General features: G+C 42.4%; 1 protein-coding gene across 1 annotated transcript in view; it reads right to left on the reverse strand.

The window, feature by feature from the left end:
- The window catches only part of LOC134202966 (uncharacterized), a 280830-nt gene that overhangs the window by 101906 nt on the left and 159121 nt on the right, over positions 1-19803 (reverse strand). The window contains exons 5-6 of the mRNA XM_062677968.1: positions 19168-19256; positions 5786-6022 (exon numbers count right to left, since the gene is read on the reverse strand). Coding sequence (XP_062533952.1) covers positions 5786-6022; positions 19168-19256 — 326 coding nt within the window. The remainder of the gene's footprint in view (positions 1-5785; positions 6023-19167; positions 19257-19803) is intronic.

Here is a 19803-nt window from a genome sequence, read left to right on the forward strand (position 1 = left end):
TAAATTTCAACGCAAAACATGAACTGTTTGACAATTGAATGACTAAAATGTTTGCGAAGGAAATGAAAGGTCCACCCAGCAGTAAAAATACGAAATGAGTTCATTTTAACTATTGTTATTTGAAACGAAAGACAGTGACTGATGTTGCATATGGGATCACCAGCCGAATGGTAATAAAAGTACAGTTTTTTGTTTTGTGCAATATAATTCGATAATTTATTCATTGATTTTGTTCGCATTAAAATATATACATATAAAAAAAAACAATCATGATCTTCAATCTGGTCATTTTAGGTATTACAATATTCGTCGCCCGTTCGCAAGAGGCATTTGATTCAACCCAGCTTCCAAATTCGGTTGAAATATAACTGGATCATCGCCGGCACCTGCTAATAGGTCTTGCTCCAAGCGTGCTTGAATCACTCCTACAGTATTGTCAGAGCCGAAGTCCGACCGAGTACAGATATTTTCGGAGGCATATTCGCGTCGCATATGTGCTTCTCACATCCCGGAATGGCAACCGGCCGACTGCAGTGCATTTAGCTGTGATTGCATTTACAAGCTTGTTTTCATCAGCTTCACTAAGACACAAACTCGGTATCGCATCTTTTTTCAGTTTCCGTTTACCTTTCACTAGCAGGAAATCGTCATCCCTGAAGTGTCGAGAGCAAATTCTTGCATGCTCGCTGAAGAAGCAATCAGTCCTACACAATACTTCCATCCAGCAAATGTTTCTCTCGGGATTCGTAGGAATTCTGTTGAGACACAATTGCGATAAGGAATAGAAAATATCATAAAATATAATTCTACTCTTACCTGTAGGTAAAAGAACCACCCTCTTCAATGCGCAAATGCATGTCGTTGCAGCAAGAGGCTATTAAGCACCGCAATATTATTGAATTGGCCACTTTCCACCATATAACACCGGAACAAAGTAGGAACTGGGTGACTTTACGATTTGTTGTTGTTGAAAAAAACAAAAACAAAACAGATCAAAACAACAACAATCGACGCCATGTTGAATCGATGTGAGGTAGGCGATATTTTGACGTCTTCAGTCCCCTGGATATTATGATGATAAAATTTTCATTTATTTTTTGTTCGAGATGAACCACTGCGTTCATTATTTACATTAAACTTTTGTAGTACATATAAGATTATGATTACCGGTGGTGAGTATAAACCGTTTGTCAACGCAGTATCATTACTTGACACTTTACCGGTCGCTACAAAAGATATTTTAGTTACTAGATAAAGATTGTCGCTTCGGTTCCCTTTGTTCTGCTGTCCGAAACATGTGTGGTACATACCTGTCAGATCGTATGGATTTTCCTTCTTTGACATTTAGCTCCCCTATCCTTGCCAGCAAAAGATGTTCCGGACAGCGACGACAGCGACAATCTTTATCTAGTAGCTAAAATATCTTTTGTCGCTACTAAACGCGCTGCTAAAACCAGTAGCGCAGCTGACAGGTGACCAAATTGACCAAATAACAGCGCTACTATTTGATGAACTATCAAACGTCGAACGTCACCGATACGGAATGCAGCCACCAAAATGATAACCGAAAATAGTGACCGATGCGAAAAAGAGTGACTAATCTAAAATGACAGTACAGTAAGGGTGATCAGAATACTCGCGCCCAGTAATGATGCTCTAACGCGCTTCAACACTTTAGATACTTACCACGGTACAGAAGCCATAGTGAGCTACCGCTTGCCCAGCAGCAGAAACTGTAATGAAAAAGACACTTTCTGCACCATACAGTTTCATTATTTTCATCTCTTCACTAACCATAAACAAAACTGTACACGCTCAAATGAATCCAGCCATTCTCCGAGTAAAATCATAAGCAAAAGTTTTTGTTCCCTTTAATTTTTTTGAAATCAAATTTGTATTGCATAACATTTCTAGACCTGCAACAAGACCTGCAATATGAAAATATATACTTGAGAATCGGTATAACATTTTTTTTTATTTAACAAACAAAGCTATTGTAATTTTATTGTTTTCAATTTTTATTTCATCAATATAATAATTCCATGAAATATTCCAAAATTATATTAATTCAATAACATTAGACGGATTTCCAGATCATCCAAACCGAATACTTTTAAAATTTGTTTAGTTTTTGGATGAGCAATACTAAACATAAGCGAACAATAAAAATATAATAGAATATATCAGAAACATTTAAATATATTGTTTTTTTAATGTACGTACAATAAAGATCTTTTACAACCGTAAATATTTTACAATAAGCATGCAATAGTTTGTATTGTTTGCCACACAATCTATTGTATTTCAATGGGTTATGTCATACAAGTTACTGTAAATTTTTATCCGGGTCCACATTAAGTAATATTATGAGTGCTGATCACTTATGACACCGAAAGATCGTGACTAAAATAGAGGGAGACAGATGTTGTTTCCGCTTATCAGTTTAGCATCATCAGTGGAAAATAATGTTGAAAATAAAGTTGATTTACTTTGGTAATCAAAATGATATCCTTACCGCCCCGAAACTACCATTACTCACTGAATCGGGGAATAAATGCAATGTCACGCAGAGTTTAAACCCTCTCTTGCGCTAAGTAATACTGAAAACAAACCTTCTAATAATATGATGCGTAGAAACAATCCTAAAATTGTGCGTGGTAAAATAAGTTATATTATTAGTTAATTTTGTTAAACCCTAACTACCCCACATTACACTGGCCCGCTTGGAGTCATCCGGTGGCACTTGGTCTTAGCATTCGTTTTCTTTTTAAATTCTATAACAATTAACCACGCTTACCCCCCATATTAGTAATATGTAGAACGAATGCTTGACTATTACTATACTAAGTATGGTAAAAGACCGGAAGTAATAATTGGGCCAGCCACCAATGACTATAAAATCTATATTTTTTATTGAGCAGTTGAAACCGATTAAAACATTATGCCAATACGACATGTTTTATAAATTGAGATATAGTTACGACACAAATTATAAGTTTTTATTATTAATTGCATATTATTCGGCAACTCGGCCGTACGTAAAACTTTTTTTTTGTTAAATGTCTGAGCTGTGCATATGCACAGCACATGTTTCTAAATGGACAAATTGATATGAAATTTGCGAAAAAGAATCCACGTGTCTTGTAGGGACTCGAACCCTCAACCTCCTACTTTCTAGATAGGCGTGATAACCCCTACACAACAAGACCACTTGAAGGTCACGTTTGCGGAAAAGCCATCAGAATCCGAGTACCAACTTCAACCACAATTAGCTTTTTTTTTGAAAATTGAATATCGTTCGGATGCTTGATTTGTCCAATCTTCACATGTGCTTTACTGTTGTATATCCACAGTCAAGCGAGTGCACATTGTTTATTAATCGAGAGGATCACACTCTATGCCCCCTACAACGAGTTGGGCGGATTTGTGCCAAAAGCTTGCTTGGCTAAAGCATTTGATTGCTCTAATTGTAATCAAGTGTCGGTCTTCCACCGTCATTAGTCGTCTGAGTACTCGCGACCGCATGCGTAGAGCAATCAAACTCATCAAATGCTTTAGCATTTATTATATTTATTTGAGTTTATGCCACAGATCCAATTTTGAGCTAAATAATTTAAAGCTAAAAAAGGATTCAATAATACATTACTTTGATGTTTCCATGTGTTTTAGTTAAATGCACTTGGGTCATCTCTTGCGCGTTTTTTTATTTAACTCAACTATTTTTACGTATATTTTGGATTATATACGTTTTTACGCAGATTTTCATCATAGATTTTTCACGCGGTTTATCGAAATCGTCAAGAAATACGTGAAAACTGCAAAAAAAAAACGATTTGAGTTGAAGTCGTTTTTACGAGGATTTCGGGATAATTAGAGATTGCATATTGTCTGGAAATTATAAAAGTAGGTATACTAATGACATTCTTTTCTTCAAGCTACAATAATGAAACATTTATACTCTTCCCGTAGAGTAATAAAAACAAATATGATGAAAAACTTTTAGCAAGAAATGACTCTCGAAAGCTATAAAGGTGACGAGTGATTTTCATTCGACTTGAGTCGTTTTTCAGTGTGCTATCGAGTCTTCATAATGCCAAAACATCTCGTTATTCTTGTACCTCCTCGAGAATACTCGAACGATGAGTCGTTTTCGAGATCGAATCGAAAGCCGTAATGTCAAACATGTTCGACTCGACAGAATTCCGTTCGAATCGAGATGCACAATGCCACCCCTGATTTGAATCGCGTATGAAAACTGTATTCGGACAATGTTCATGCATAATGCAACGTACACATCAGTCAAGCAGTTTGACGAACATTGACTCCGCCCCCAAGAAAACGCTTCGGTTGCTGCTTTGTTTGAACGTGTGTGAAGTTGTTCGAACAACCATTTGACAGTTGACGGCTCGGTTGGAAAAAATTAAAACGGTTTGATTTTGGTTTGAGTTGTCGGGGGTGGAGTCAGGGTTCGCCGAACATGTTTGAGCATTTGTAGTGAAGTTGCACAAACCCTCATATATATTTTAATGGTAGGTGCTCAAGTTGGCGCTTCGGTCGTTCGTGTGTGATATTGTTGGTCGAATAAATTGATTGTTCGTGGCGCTGTTGGTAAAACTTGATGGATGTTTGAATAAACGAGAGGTGGAGTCAATGTTGGTCAAACTGCTTGACCGTGTGAACGTTCCATAAGAACGATTACGCAGCATTCCAAATGATTCTGCGAACATATTTACGATGTTGAAACGTCAACAACAGCAAAGTTTTATTTCACCGTGTTTACCTCCGAAATTGTTTTATTTAGTCGTATTTCAAGTTCTTACACGCATTTTTGGCATTGAAACGGAACGGTAATCAGCAGCGCAATAGCACTTTATGGATAGATCGGCGTTTAAGCATATCGAAAGGAATGAAGTAAGTAAAATTGAATTAATTTGAAGATAAGATTCAGTGGGCTTCGGTAGGCGTACAGGAGTAAGTAGCTATATACGTGAAACGCTCATCAATATACGATTTGTATAACAATGCGCGTCCGTATAAACGATATTTCCGATTCAATCCGATCAAACCGATATTGTTTATTTTGATTTATGACTTTCTCGAAATGAATCGTAAATATTCCAAATTCAGGTATTAGATACGATAGTTATAATATTTTGGCCACCTTTATTGGTGCTTATATACGATTTTGACACTAAATAGCATCACATGCGATGAAATTTGTCTTTTCATATACGATTTGTGGTTGGCTGGGTAAGCACGTATATGGCCTCCACTTTAGTAGGTATATAACGATTCAGTGCATTATATACATAATATAATAATATAATATAAAATAATTCAGAATTATTTCGATCAGTTCCAGCTCCAGCAGTTCGTTAAATGTTTCAAATTCTATTGGAAATTACTATGTTTTTTTTCTCTGTACTCCCGTCAGTTTGATACATGGGAATTATTTTTTCTTAGGCAAACCAGGAAAACCGAATAAATTCTGTATCAGAAAATTCTCAATTACACTGAATTTGATTTTACGCGGGGCATTCGTACCTCACGAAGAAACACGTGAATACCCAAAATCCGCGTAGAAATAGTCGTGTAAACAGTCGCGTAAAAAGCGACCCAAGTGTAGTAGTATTGCAAGTACTCCAGTAAGCAAGTTCTGACGACACGCTTTTGAAGTAACTGTTTTTCAAGTTTGCTCTGAGATATTTTTTTTCAGTTGGTTCACGTCTTAACAATAAATCTTCATCCCCATCATTTTTGTCACCAAATGCATACATTCACTCACCTTTTAACTAGCGCTTTGTGTTCATTCTCCTGACTGATGGCCACCATCGCATGCTTACACGTTGGTACCACTTTCTGCTTAATCGTCCAGTAGCAGGTCACGTTCCGCGGATACATTCCCGGATAGTTCGGACTTTGCAGCCGACAACGCTTCCGATAGCATTCGTCGTACTGCCTTGTACAATACGTCCCAGGGGTGACCTTCCCCAGCTCCAGCAGCTCATTCGGGGCTCCGTATCTGCGAAAAACAATCGAACATAAGTTTATCGAAACGAAAATCTGTTTGATTTCGAAAGGTTATGAAAACATCGGAAAAGTTTGCCTTCCTCTCTTCCATTCTTCCGTTCAACCCAATCAAATCTTGCTTCCGTCCACATTCACACAATAACCGCTCGAGCGTAACCATCACTCGAAGTCCCTCCCACCACAGGCGAAAACTTCCGGAGACAGAAATCTCAATTTCAAACAAAACTGCCGAACATGCGTTGTGTTTGTGTTTTTATGTGTGTATGTGCGTACATATTGGAGAAGGGGGTACTTCATCTCTATCCACAAGTCCTTGGCGCGTATGCTCGTCCAAGTCAAAAAAACAAACAAGTTTGTATGAAGGTGAAGATGATACCCTTTCTCCGTGTATTGCGTCACCGAAGTTGGATTGCTACAGTTGATCACAGAAGAGTGCGACTCGTTGGGATAGCTTAAACCAATTACTTACTAGGGGGAAGATACAACGCATGAATAATTGACTTTCATGATATAGGAAAAAACCTTATTTTAAAGTTTAAACAAAAAGCAGATAATGAAGCACAGAGTACACTGTGTTGAGCGTCCAATGTGAAGCAATTCATATTGGCCATGATTGTCAATTCATTGTCAAGATTGAAACTAATTTAGCAATCCTATTACTTCAGCGCAATAAAATACCGCATAACTGTTCAAACATATGCAATATATATTCTACAAAAAACATCGTCCTATACCGGTTTCATCTGTAATCGTAAACGATTCTGAGATTCCTCCAACCGCCGCCGGTACCCGAACAGTGGCAACGAGAACAGTCGGTTTCTCAATTTTTTGCTTGATCGGTTCCAAATTGAGGCGAATAAATGAATCAATGAATACGGATTTGGTCGGGTATCGCAATGGCACGTGAATATGGTTTTGGCAGGGGTAGAAAAAAAAGGGAGCTTAGTATCCCTTACACCGACTGTTGCCCTGGAGCAAAATGGAAACGATCGAACGGAAGAACGGATGAACATCCGAACGAATCAACTAAATCCTCTGACAACCGCAAAGAAGACAAATCAATTCATTCCCCTTCCTGGGCCCGGCTATGCCACGTGTTACCGCTCCGGTGTGGCGCCATCGTCGTGGATTTGCTGTTGGGCACACCTTTCCATGCTTTTGCGACTCGGGAAAGCTTCGACCGAAAATCTTCGTTAATGGAACACTTTCCGATAAAGGATTGGAAGATTTTTGTGTCAAGATGTGAATTGAAGGAACAAACGAGGAGCACTTTAACTTTGAATACGATCAAATAAGCAAGTGATAGCAAAGTATCGGGGTGCGAATTGTAATCAAAATTGAATCCAATCAAGCGGAAATTGATTGAGAATGTTATGATTGAATGAGAATCAAATTATAAGGAACTGTAATTTGGGACCGATATAAAACAAACAAAAAAATCAGCTTTTTATCTATCCCGGGACTGTCATCATTCTACTCTGAATGTCTTGACTTCGTTCTGATATTGTTGACTAACACAAAATTTTAGCTCAATCGGACTTTGCTGAGGGTATGAGCAAAGCGGTCAAAATTTGACTGTCTTGAAACACGAAAATTTTCCAAGGGGGGAGGGGATTCAAGATCCTTTTTTTATGTCAAACATCTTAGAAATCATAAAACGTCGAGATCTGGTGTTATCTCGAAAAAAAAAAAAATAGAAAAAAAGGTCTTTTTCTGAATTTAGGAATAAAAAACGTCGAGATCGGGTGTTTTTGGGACTTAAACAATTTTGAAACTTGGAAAAACTTTCGAAATCAATTTTTTTTATGCCTAATGCATTTTTAACATGAAACAACACCACATATCGACGTTTCATGCATTTCTAAAACATTTGGCATCGAAAAAAAATATTTCGAAAAAATTTTCAAGTTCCAAAAAGTCATTTTTTTTTCAAAAAAAAATTGTTTGGAGGTAACACCAGATCTGATCCAGATGTTTCATGCATTTCTAAGACATCTGGCACCAAAAAAAATTTGGTTTCGAAAAATCTTCTATCTATTCATCTATCTATCTATCTATCTATCTCTCTATCTATCTATCCGGAGGAAATTCCGGAGGAACTTCCGGAGGAATTCCTGAGGAAATCCCGGAGGAATTTCTGGAGGAACTTCCGGAGGAATTCCTGGAGGAACTCCCGGAGGAATTTCTGGAGGAACTTCCGGATGAACTCCTGGAGGAATTTCCGGAGGAATTCCTGGAGGAACTTCAGGAGGAATTCCTGGAGGAACTTCCGGAGGAATTCCTGGAGGAACTTTCGGAGGAATTCCTGGAGGAACTTCCGGAGGAATTCCTGGAGGAACTTCCGGAGGAATTCCTGGAGGAACTTCCGGAGGAATTCCTGGAGGAACTTCCGGAGGAATTCCTGGAGGAACTTCCGGAGGAATTCCTGAAGGAACTTCCGGAGGAATTCCTGGAGGAACTTCCGGAGGAATTCCTGGAGGAACTTCCGGAGGAATTCCTGGAGGAACTTCCGGAGGAATTCCTGGAGGAACTTCCGGAGGAATTCCTGGAGGAACTTCCGGAGGAATTCCTGAGGAACTTCCGGAGGAATTCCTGGAGGAACTTCCGGAGGAATTCCTGGAGGAATTCCTGGAGGAACTTCCGGAGGAATTCCTGGAGGAACTTCGGAGGAATTCCTGGAGGAACTTCCGAGGAATTCCTGGAGGAACTTCCGGAGGAATTCCTGGAGGAACTTCCGGAGGAATTCCTGGAGGAACTTCCGGAGGAATTCCTGGAGGAACTTCCGGAGGAATTCCTGGAGGAACTTCCGGAGGAATTCCTGGAGGAACTTCCGGAGGAATTCCTGGAGGAACTTCCGGAGGAATTCCTGGAGGAACTTCCGGAGGAATTCCTGGAGGAACTTCGGAGGAATTCCTGGAGGAACTTCCGGAGGAATTCCTGGAGGAACTTCCGGAGGAATTCCTGGAGGAACTTCCGGAGGAATTCCTGGAGGAACTTCCGGAGGAATTCCTGGAGGAACTTCCGGAGGAATTCCTGGAGGAACTTCCGGAGGAATTCCTGGAGGAACTTCCGGAGGAATTCCTGGAGGAACTTCCGGAGGAATTCCTGGAGGAACTTCGGAGGAATTCCTGGAGGAACTTCCGGAGGAATTCCTGGAGGAACTTCGGAGGAATTCCTGGAGGAACTTCCGGAGGAATTCCTGGAGGAACTTCGGAGGAATTCCTGGAGGAACTTCCGGAGGAATTCCTGGAGGAACTTCCGGAGGAATTCCTGGAGGAACTTCCGGAGGAATTCCTGGAGGAACTTCCGGAGGAATTCCTGGAGGAACTTTCGGAGGAATTCCTGGAGGAACTTTCGGAGGAATTCCTGGAGGAACTTTCGGAGGAATTCCTGGAGGAACTTCCGGATGAATTCCTGGAGGAACTTCTTTGGAATTCCTGGAGGAACTTCTTTATGAATTCCTGGGGGAACTAAAATTCAGAAGCATTTCCAATGAACTTCCGGAGGAATTCCTGGAGGAACTTCCTTAGGAATTCCTGGAGGAACAAAAATTTCAGAAGCATTTTCAATGATATTTCTTGCTTTTAGAAGTGAAATCGACAAACCAATTGAAAAGCATTTTTTCCATGTCAAACAATAAGATCCAACTTCAAAACCTGTCTTCAATCCATTCGACACTTTACATATTCGTAAACAGTACCTAGTAAATCAGTACCCAACTGGTTCAGTTACGACAAAGTGGATTTTCCAGAGAAGTTCTGTCGAGAGCTAATAGAGCAAGCTCCAAAGAAATTCCCGAGTATAACTCTGAAGAATTTCCCAAGCAGAAGAGTCTTGGGAAGAATTTTGGATGAAGTTTTCAAAGTAGTTTTAAAGGCATTTTAAAATGGATTCTTAATCGATTTCTCAGAGGATATTTTCAAATATCACCCGATTTTTTAATCCTTTGTTGGCTATGGTCGATGAGATTCCTGGGAAAATTTCCGGAGCTAATTGCTTGAAGAACTTTTGGAGGACAACTCTCAGATAAATTTTATCAGATGTTTTGGCTAATTATTACTCAGAGTGTTTTACGATCTTTTCCGGTATCCTGAAAGTGTGTGAGTTATACACCAAAATGAGTTATTATACATTTTGGTTTTGATTACGGATGATTAATTAAGCTATGCGGGAAAAATAGACGACAGGTAAACTTGATGGAAAATTGTGCTCGATTCAGTTTACACGAGTCATTTTGATTCAATAAAACTCACCAATTCTAACGGGTGCGTATTGGAAAAACGGCAGTATAATATCATGGAAATAGTTTCTGTATGTATTCCAACAACGACAACTATAATGCTGATCACATTCATGAGATTTAGACATCCCTGAGTGAAATCATCAGATTGCCAACTGCGCTGTTCCGCTTTAAGTCCTTCCAACCAACATTTGACCCATGCTTGACGAAACACGACCCTTGACTGTTTACCGACGACGGCCAAGTGTGTAAGTCCTTGGTAACACCGTGACCCGGTGCCTGGTAAGAGCAGATTCTTTGTAATGGCTGCATTCATCCAGCGTTCGACGAAAGAACACGTAAGAAAGTGCATAAGTGTCTTGCCATATTTGACAAACAAACTACAGACATACCCAACCAGCTGTGCACCGGAGTTTGATGCACGGCCATTCCGACGACATGGCTGGGCACAGGCCTTCCTTCCGAATGAAAAGGATTCCGTTATTCCTGGACTTGAATGGGACAAATCCATTCAAAGAAAGGCAGCAAGAAGCAAACCAGAAAGGATAAACACACACACACAAATTGCAGTGGGTACTAATCCAAATAGTTTCTCTACCTCGTCTGCTTTAGCTCTGGCAGTGCTGCTTGAGTTAGCTTCAAAGATTGTAAAAGATGCACAAATGCGAAAGGAAAGCGAGCGCGGGGGGCTTTGGGTCAACATCGACGAAATCAACATGGAATGTGACGTTACTCTTGAATGATTACAAACCGGAGAGAACGGAAACGGGTGACGATGGAGGATGCCTACCGAAACGGAAATGGTGCAAGCAAAACTTGTTTGGGTCCAAATTTTGCTTTGCCCTGGGTGGGTGGGTGGGTTTATGCATCTACCTACAAAGATGGTTCATGCTTCTGAAACTCGAGTTGAGGAGTTGCCGGATGATCTGGATGTTCGTTTGGAACGTTGATATGAGCCTTTGGGCCGTTCGGGGAAGGGCATGCATGACAATGAGCGACACTTCAAGACTGCACCTGTGGCAGATGAATGAGAACTGAAACGGAAAATAAACAGACAAACATGTGACAGGTTCTCGGAATGGGTTTTTACAATGAAGTACCTTCCTGCCGATGTGGAGATGTGCCGTAGGAAATTGGATAGTTGATTGACTCTGGAAAATTATTGAAGTTTTCTGTGTATGGTAGCAGGGGATAGCGGGAGATGATTCGATAGCGCTGAAACATAGTGCATTCACCCGGAACATAGGGAACACAATGTGTAATACATGTATGTAAACACAGTGGGGCCCTATTTAGCCGTGCGGTAAGACGCGCAGCTACAAAGCAAGACCATGCTGACGGTGGCTGGGTTCGATTCCCGGTGCCGGTCTAGGCAATTTTCGGATAGGAAATTGTCTCAATTTCCCTGGGCATAAAAGTATCATCGTGTTTGCCTCATGATATACGAATGCAAAAATGGTAACTTGGCTTAGAAACCTAGCAGTTAATAACTGTGGAAGTGCTTAATGAACACTAAGCTGCGAGGCGGCTCTATCCTAGTGTGGGGATGTAATGCCAATAAGAAGAAGAAACACAGTGGAAACGTTAAAGTGACAATCTATAGTTTCAAATATTTCTAGTTGTTATTCATTCAACGTATGGACACATTTCTGAGTCTTTTGCGAAGATTCAATATCTAAATAGTCGTTTTTTGAGAAGATCACATAAATATTTTGAAATATTAGGAACACTATTGATTTTGATTTAGACAAACACTCATTAACTCAAATTCTAAAAGATCAAAGTGGCCAGGGTTGATGAGAACTCATGTTGGGCAAAGTCGTTGGGCCATGAGGTAGAAGTAGGTTGACCATAAGTGCCTACCTATTTAATGAGACAGTATATCGTTTTCAGGCCTTATTGCACTATCGCGTCGAAAAAAATCTTCATTTTCTCCCGTTTTTGCGGTGGAACTACTGTTGTGAGATCTCCGGTAGCGGTAGAGCGTAATTGCTAAAGCGGACAAAATGCACACAAACTGGAGGACAATTGCTCAACAATGAAATGAAATTCGACAAATGCCATAATTGCTTATTCAATACATATATTCGAAGCCCAATGATATTTCTTCCACTGCTCCTGTCATCTAATGTTCCCTTTCTCTAAATTTTCTGCTTACAAGCTAACATCATGCGTACTCACGAATTTTCGTCTTGGGTGCACTCTGGCCTACCAACTCTCTGACGGCTCACATGCCGCCGGGATTGCCCGCCTCATACACACTACCATCGCGCCACTTGCCCGACGAACGTCCTCCGCTGGAGACCCCTCTGACCGTCCAGTGCGACCACGTTGCTGGATGGAGTCTCTCCGAGGCGTCTGATTCCCTCGTCGAAATTTTCACACCCTTAGCGTTATCGTTATGCTTCCGCCTCCGGTTCGGTTCCTTCCGAAGCCAACGATCTGATCGTCCGGTGGGTTGGGACAAACCGTCCGAAGAAAGCGGTCACCGTCTTCCGCAATGACCCGACAAAACCGATCCGCAACTCGACGAAGACTGTCAAGTGATCCTATCCTTCTACCCGTCCGGTAGATATGCTCAACCTTTCCGACGAAACTGTAGTCTGGTGGAATAGCGGTCCTGCAAACTGATAGTCTGCCGCAGCCAAACCAAACGTCAGTCCTTCAAAAACACCCCGTTAGATGGGGTATTTTTGGTCTATCTGGTTTCTGACCGACTACTTAGACCGTTTCGTGTCTGGGTTCCAACGATTGTAGTGTTTCTGCGTTTCCACGTGATCCGCTTTCGATGTATGACCTTCTATAAGACGGCTTCTGACACTCCTGGCGAGTGGAAACTTCATGCATCGGAGTCTTTAGTCGTTCTCCTCAGAAGGAACTCCGGAATTTAGTGCCGTCGCCTCGAGAACACCTTCTGGCTGGCAAAGGTAACCGTTCCGGACGAAAGCACACTAACTCGAAGGCAATTACTTTGCCACAAAGTGATTCCGCCTCGTGGCCTAAAGTTTTTCACACTTAGTTGATGTCGCCTGATGATGGGGGCGATGCTACCACTGCGTGGTAGTGCGGTGGTGTGCGCACGCTTCACTCCTGTCAGGCTGCCGCGACGCCTTGCGAATGGGGCTTTCATTTTCCGCAGGGATGAATTTATTTTCGAAGTGGCAGTTGGTATACAGGGCAATCTTAATTTAGTGAACAGTTTTTTACGCAAATTTTTTTTTGTGCCATTGCGAATTGTTTGCTTGTGGTTTTAACTTTAATAGAACAACATCAAAATAAACTTAATGTAACACTACGACTGTCTTTTCTATATTGGGTACACTTTACGATTGCAAAAAATCGAAAAACGTCACGGAAACATGATAGACTTTGATCGTTAATACACAGACAAACAGATATAGCACTCGTCAAATTCCCATCGTTCACTGATTTACTGGTCAATTCAAATAATCATTAGTTGGCCAATCGATCACTAGTGGCACGCGCATCGGATTTGCTCGAGTTTGACATTTCCTCACTACCGCTATCTGTTTCGTGATTTGCCCAACTAACTGAAATCAACGATGAATTTGTTGAGTGAATGTTCAATGTATTATGTCTGTTTGTCTGTGGCTAATATCTCAGCCGTTCCTCGTTGAATTTTCAATTTTCTTGAACCATTCGATCAAGGAAGAATCAACGCTCTAATCCGATGTACACTGAAGTCATATTTCACACGATTTTTTGACACGGATTGCTGTTTATGCGATTTTTTACACTCGAATTTCGGGATTTACACGGTTCATTCAGACATTTTCTTGAATTAAAACGATGTTTCAATTTACGCGGCCCGTCCTCCTCATAAATATCGGCTTCAGTGTGTTACAATATTTATGCATGATTATTTACTATTGAAAACTTGCTAACAGTTTAGCAATCGGTTTCGGTGAATCAGTCAATCTCGTAAGTGCATCGCAAGCTTCTTTTCTCATACCACTTCATTCCAACTGGAACTTGGCCTGCTTTTCAACTTAACATTTTAGTTATTAATTGAGTTTTTTTTGTGGCTGGCTCGTCTCCGGAATTGAAAGCTTTCTATGCCCGCCATTGCATTTGTATGTATCTTCTGTGGCAAATACAATGGATACACTATGCCCAGGTTATCGAGAATGTTTCCCACCCGAAAACATCCTAAATCTGATTGCGAATTGTTCTCGCCATCTCCAGATTCTGCGTCTTTGTTCGCAAGGCTAACTGGAGACCTTAAGCCAGCATAGACGTCAAATTAATGCTACTTACAGGGCTTTTAGCTAGTGCAGTTCGTTTCTGTTAGCTTACACGTGCGTTTTCTCTCGAAAGCTTGGTGGCATTTAACGGCAGCTTCTCACTTCTTCTTCTTTTTCTTATTGACATTACATCTCCACACTGGACAGAGCCGCACTTCCACAGTTATTATCAGGGAGGTTTTTAAGCCAGGTGTTACCATTTTTGCATTCGTATATCATGAGGCTAGCACGATGATACTTTTATGTCCAGGGAAGTCGAGACAATTTCCTATCCGAAAAAATGCCTAGACCGGCGCGCCGGGAATCGAACCCACCCACGCTTCCACGGGTCTTCCGATGACAATTGACCGCCAGCTAAGGGTTGCGTACTTAGCTGGTAGTGTAGTCTGGGCACTGTTGTCCTTCTGACATCAACTAGAGTGAGAGGGTGCGTCCTGTGGGGTCTGCCTAGGATGTTGTGGGGCTCGACAGTGGGCTCTGTTGAACTTCTATAAAAAGCTGCATGTGTCCCCAAGCAGGCCCTATCAAAGTGACCGAGTGCCGCTCAAAGCGCACTAGCCTAGTCCTGGTGTTGGGTGGGACTTCAAACAAATTTGACCCGACTGATCGAGCGTCTGTTCATCAAGGAGTTGCGGCTCCAACAGCGTCTGTTCTGGCATCCAGCGGCTGAGTATAAAATGCCATTCCCGGGAATAGCAGCTATACCTAAGATGGCAGCCCCATCCCGGTGGTAGAAACAACCTACTGTTCCCGAAACATCAATTTGTTCAAGAATCCGATAATGAGAGAATACGGACTGATTTTACGGCGATGACTCTTAGCGCGAAACAACGGACACGAATAGGAACATGGAACGTTTTAACTCTAGCCCAGCAGGGTAAATTGGCACAACTTTCCAATGAGGCACGCCGCATGAAGCTTGAGATCCTGGGACTGAGTGAAGTCCGTTGGCCAAACTTTGGAGAACACAGAACGCCGTCGGGACAAGTTCTGATATATTCTGGTTTACGAGGTGAACACGCTCCTCGGCATCGCTGAGTTGGCTTCCTACTAAGCGCTCAAGCACACTCTGCGCTTATGAAGTGGGAACCTATAAGTAAAAGGATAATCGTTGCCAGATTTAGAACACGGTTCCGAAACCTTACTATAATCTAATGTTATGCGCCAACAGATGCTGCCGATCAGCAAGACAAAGAGAACTTCTACAGTCAACTTAATGCCGTCGTAGATAGAATTCCGAAGGGTGATATCAAGATCTGTTTGGGCGACTTCAATGCGAAGATCGGATCCGACAACTCGAACCATGAGCGCATTATGGGACGCCATGGTCTCGGAGAAATGAGCGAAAACGGAGAGCTGTCGCAGAATTTTGTGGTAATAACGACATGGTGATCGGGGAATCGCTCTTCCCTCATCGACCGGTTCACAAGGTCACGTGGGTCTCCCGTGACGGCTTCACAGAAAATGAAATCGACCACATCTGCGTCAGCCGAAAATGGAAACGGAGCCTTCTTGATGTACGGAATAAACGTAGTGCCGATATCGCATCTGATCATCACCTCCTCATCGGCGAAATACGCCTGCGCATTGCGCGGATTCGTCGACAGGAGGAAAGAGTTGGACGACGATTCAACATACGCCGACTGGAAGATGCCACGGTGAAACGGTCCTTCGTTGAAGAACTGGAGACGCGTGCTGCAGATATTCCGGAAGGTGGCAGCGTAGAAGACCAATGGACCGCCATCAAGAATGCCTTCATTGCCACCAGCGAGAATAATTTGGGCGAACTGCGTACCCAGAGAAAACAATGGATAACCGATGAAACTTGAAGGAAGATAGAGGAACGAAAAGAAGCCAAAGCCGCGATAGAGCGATCAAAAACCAGAGGAGCCCGTCAACGATACGCGGCTCTTGAGAAGGAAGTAAAACGCTCATGTCGACGGGACAAGCGAGCGTGGGCAGACTCTGAAGGAGATAGAGCCGCCGCAACCGGGGACATTCGCCTCCTCTACGATATCTCACGACGCTTAAGCGGGGCGAAGATGAATGCAACGATGCCTGTGAAAGACGCGAATGATCAGTTATTGACCGACCCAACTGACCAGCTGAAACGCTGGTTCGAGCACTTCGAACAACTTTTTCAAGTGCCAGCCAGGCCATCACCACCTCGGCATGACCTGCCTAGGATCCGACGTATAACACGCGTCAATACCGAAGCTCCATCACTGCTAGAGATTCAAACCGCCATCCAAAGCATGAAATCGAATAAAGCCCCGGGGGTCGATCGCATATCAGCCGAGATTCTCAAAGCTGACTCCATGACATCCGCTCAACTACTGCTCGTTTATTTCGTAATATCTGGGACACCGCAACTTTCCCGGTCGACTGAATGCAAGGTATCTTAGTACCGTCGTCGGGGGTGACAATGGGTCAAATGGGGGTGAGAATGGGTCTCTGTTATAACTACTTATAATGCTTGTAGATTAGATTGAATGTAACTGAGGGCAAGAAGGCTAAAATATAAGAGACATTTTTGAACGATTTTGCTATCCGACCTCCAGGGTGCCGGTGAGAGCGATGACCCATTCTCACCCCCCAGACCCATTGTCACCCCCGATGGCGGTACCCAAAAAGGGTGACCAGACTGTATGCGATAACTGGCGAGGCATTATGTTGCTGTGTACCGTTCTCAAAGTTCTATGCAAAGTAATCCCATCCCGGATTCAGGAGAAGATCGATGCGACTCTCCGGCGGCAGCAGGCCGGATTCCGTGCCGGAAGATCCTGTGTGGACCATATTGTCACGCTTCGCATCATTTTGGAGCAGATCAACGAATACCAAGAGTCCCTTTACTTGGTATTCATTGACTACGAAAAAGCTTTCGACCGTCTCAATCACGAGAATATGTGAGGCGCCCTGAGACGCAAGGGGGTTCCGGAGAAAATCATCGGCCCCATCGAAGCACAGTACGAGGCCTTTTCGTGTAGAGTGCTGCACAATGGGGTCCTGTCCGACCCTATCCGGGTCGTAGCTGGTGTGAGGCAAGGATGTATTCTATCACCGTTACTGTTCCCCATCGTAAACGACGAGATTCTGGTAGATGCGATTGACCGTGAACCAAACCGCGGGCTGTTATGGCAGCCTATAACCATGGAGCACCTAAATGACTTCGAATTGGCTGATGACGGTGCACTCCTCGCGCAACGGCGCTCTGATATGCAGAGTAAGCTCAACGACCTTGCCGAGCGCTCCTCTTCGGCAGTCATCAACGTCAACAAAACCAAATCGTTGGATGTTAACACGGTGACTCCTTCCAGTTTCACAGTAGCCGGGCAACCAGTGGAGAATGTTGAAAGCTTCCAATATCTTGGTAGCCAAATGGCGTCAGACGGCGGCACCAAGATCGACATAGGCGCACGGATCAAGAAAGCAATGGCTGCCTTTGCAAGTTTAAGAAATATCTGGAAAAACAGGCAGATAAGTGAACGCACCAAAATACGAATGTTAAACTCTAACGTGAAATCTGTGCTGTTATACGCTAGCGAAACATGGTGTGTATCAGTGGAGAACACTCAACGGCTGCAGGTTTTCATCAACAGATGCCTGCGGTATATTGGATCAAAATTAGATCTCAAACAACGAGCTCCATCGTCGTTGTCACCAGAGACCGATAGCAACAGAAATTCGGGATCGGAAGTGGGGCTGGGTCGGCCACACTCTACGTAGGGGCGGAAACGAAATCTGTAAGCAAGCAGTAGACTGGAACCCAGCAGGACATCGCAGCAGAGGCAGACCAAGAGGATCATGGCGGCGAAACCTCAATAAAGAAATAAAAGAAGTCGACCGAAATCTAACCTTGCAACAGGTTAAAGCGATAACCGAGCAACGCTCAGGATGGAGATCTTTCAAGTCGGCCCTTTGCACCACCGGAGGTGTACAGGATCCAAAAGTAAGTAAGTAAATTTCCAATCGAATTTTGCCACAACTTAACTTATTATTAAGTGACAACATTCATAATGATGTGAACTTGACATATACCCCGATTACAACGATAAGCTGGGCACTATGAAAGTTTTTCCTGGATGTAATGTTTTTCAATGGGCCGCATGTAGTGTATATTCTGAAATACTACGCGGGCCGCAGCACTGCTCTAGTGGAAACTACCCAAGATGTACCACGCGCCTCCACGCGCTGTTCTCAGTAAAATGAGGGAAAAGAACCTACCTTTTCTGTCGTTCTTAAATAATCCCCGGGGGCTATTTGCCTACTCATAGCAATAGAACATCCCCATTTTTAAAGGTAATGTAATCAACAATGCTAGTCAATTAGTAATACTATCAACACTAAACTGTACATTAAGCCTTGCTTCTTTAAAATATTGTATTCCACTGAGAATTTTCATATCCAAAAATTAACACATCTCATTCATTGTGAATCGATGCCAATTCCTCTATACTGTCCGCAAAACATTCAATTTCTTACCAGACATTCACGAGACAACTCAACCAATAATTCGCCCACAATAACACTCACTCACACAATGGCATATTCTCTAAAAAAAAACTCCCAAAGAGCTTCGGTGCTATTTTTGCTCCAGCACCAGTAGGTACAGTTTCTGTTGAATAATTTTACCTGACAATGGCGTCTGATTGACTTATGAATTTGTACCGGATGCGAAACTCGAACGGCGTCACGGCCAGAATTCCCGGTGCCTGGAATACCTGCGGAGAGAAAAGAAAACGGAAAAAAGACAGCAATGAGAAATAGGTATGTGTGTGTGTGTGTGTGTATATATGTGCACATGCACACAACACTCCGGTCCAGGAAAAAAGCTTCATCCGATAAGAGGCCACCGTTTCGAGATGTGGTGGACAAAGAGGGCAACGAAAAAATGCAAACCCAACCGAAACAGCTTGGAACCTGGTATGCACATGTGCATGGGAGAAATTACTGTCATCTATATTCAAATGAAATACACATTCGCTCGACGACGAGAAAAAGACTGTTCGAACGAAATTTACTTTTTATATAACCGTATATTGAATTTATCGAAATATATAAATCCCACAAAGAAGTGAAATTCTTCTGTTGAATGACGAAGTTGTCTCATTTTCACTTATGCGGAGATTACTCACTATTTTAAATAAGCAAGTAATTTTGATCAATGAATTGGCTGGAACATACCTCCAAGCAGGAAGTTGTGGGTTCTAGTCTCATCAAACAAGATTTATTTATTATTGGGTTTCACATGGGACGCTGTTCTAAATA

Source organism: Armigeres subalbatus, unplaced genomic scaffold (assembly GCF_024139115.2).
Source record: "Armigeres subalbatus isolate Guangzhou_Male unplaced genomic scaffold, GZ_Asu_2 Contig1544, whole genome shotgun sequence".
NCBI classification, from domain to species: Eukaryota; Metazoa; Arthropoda; class Insecta; order Diptera; family Culicidae; genus Armigeres; species Armigeres subalbatus.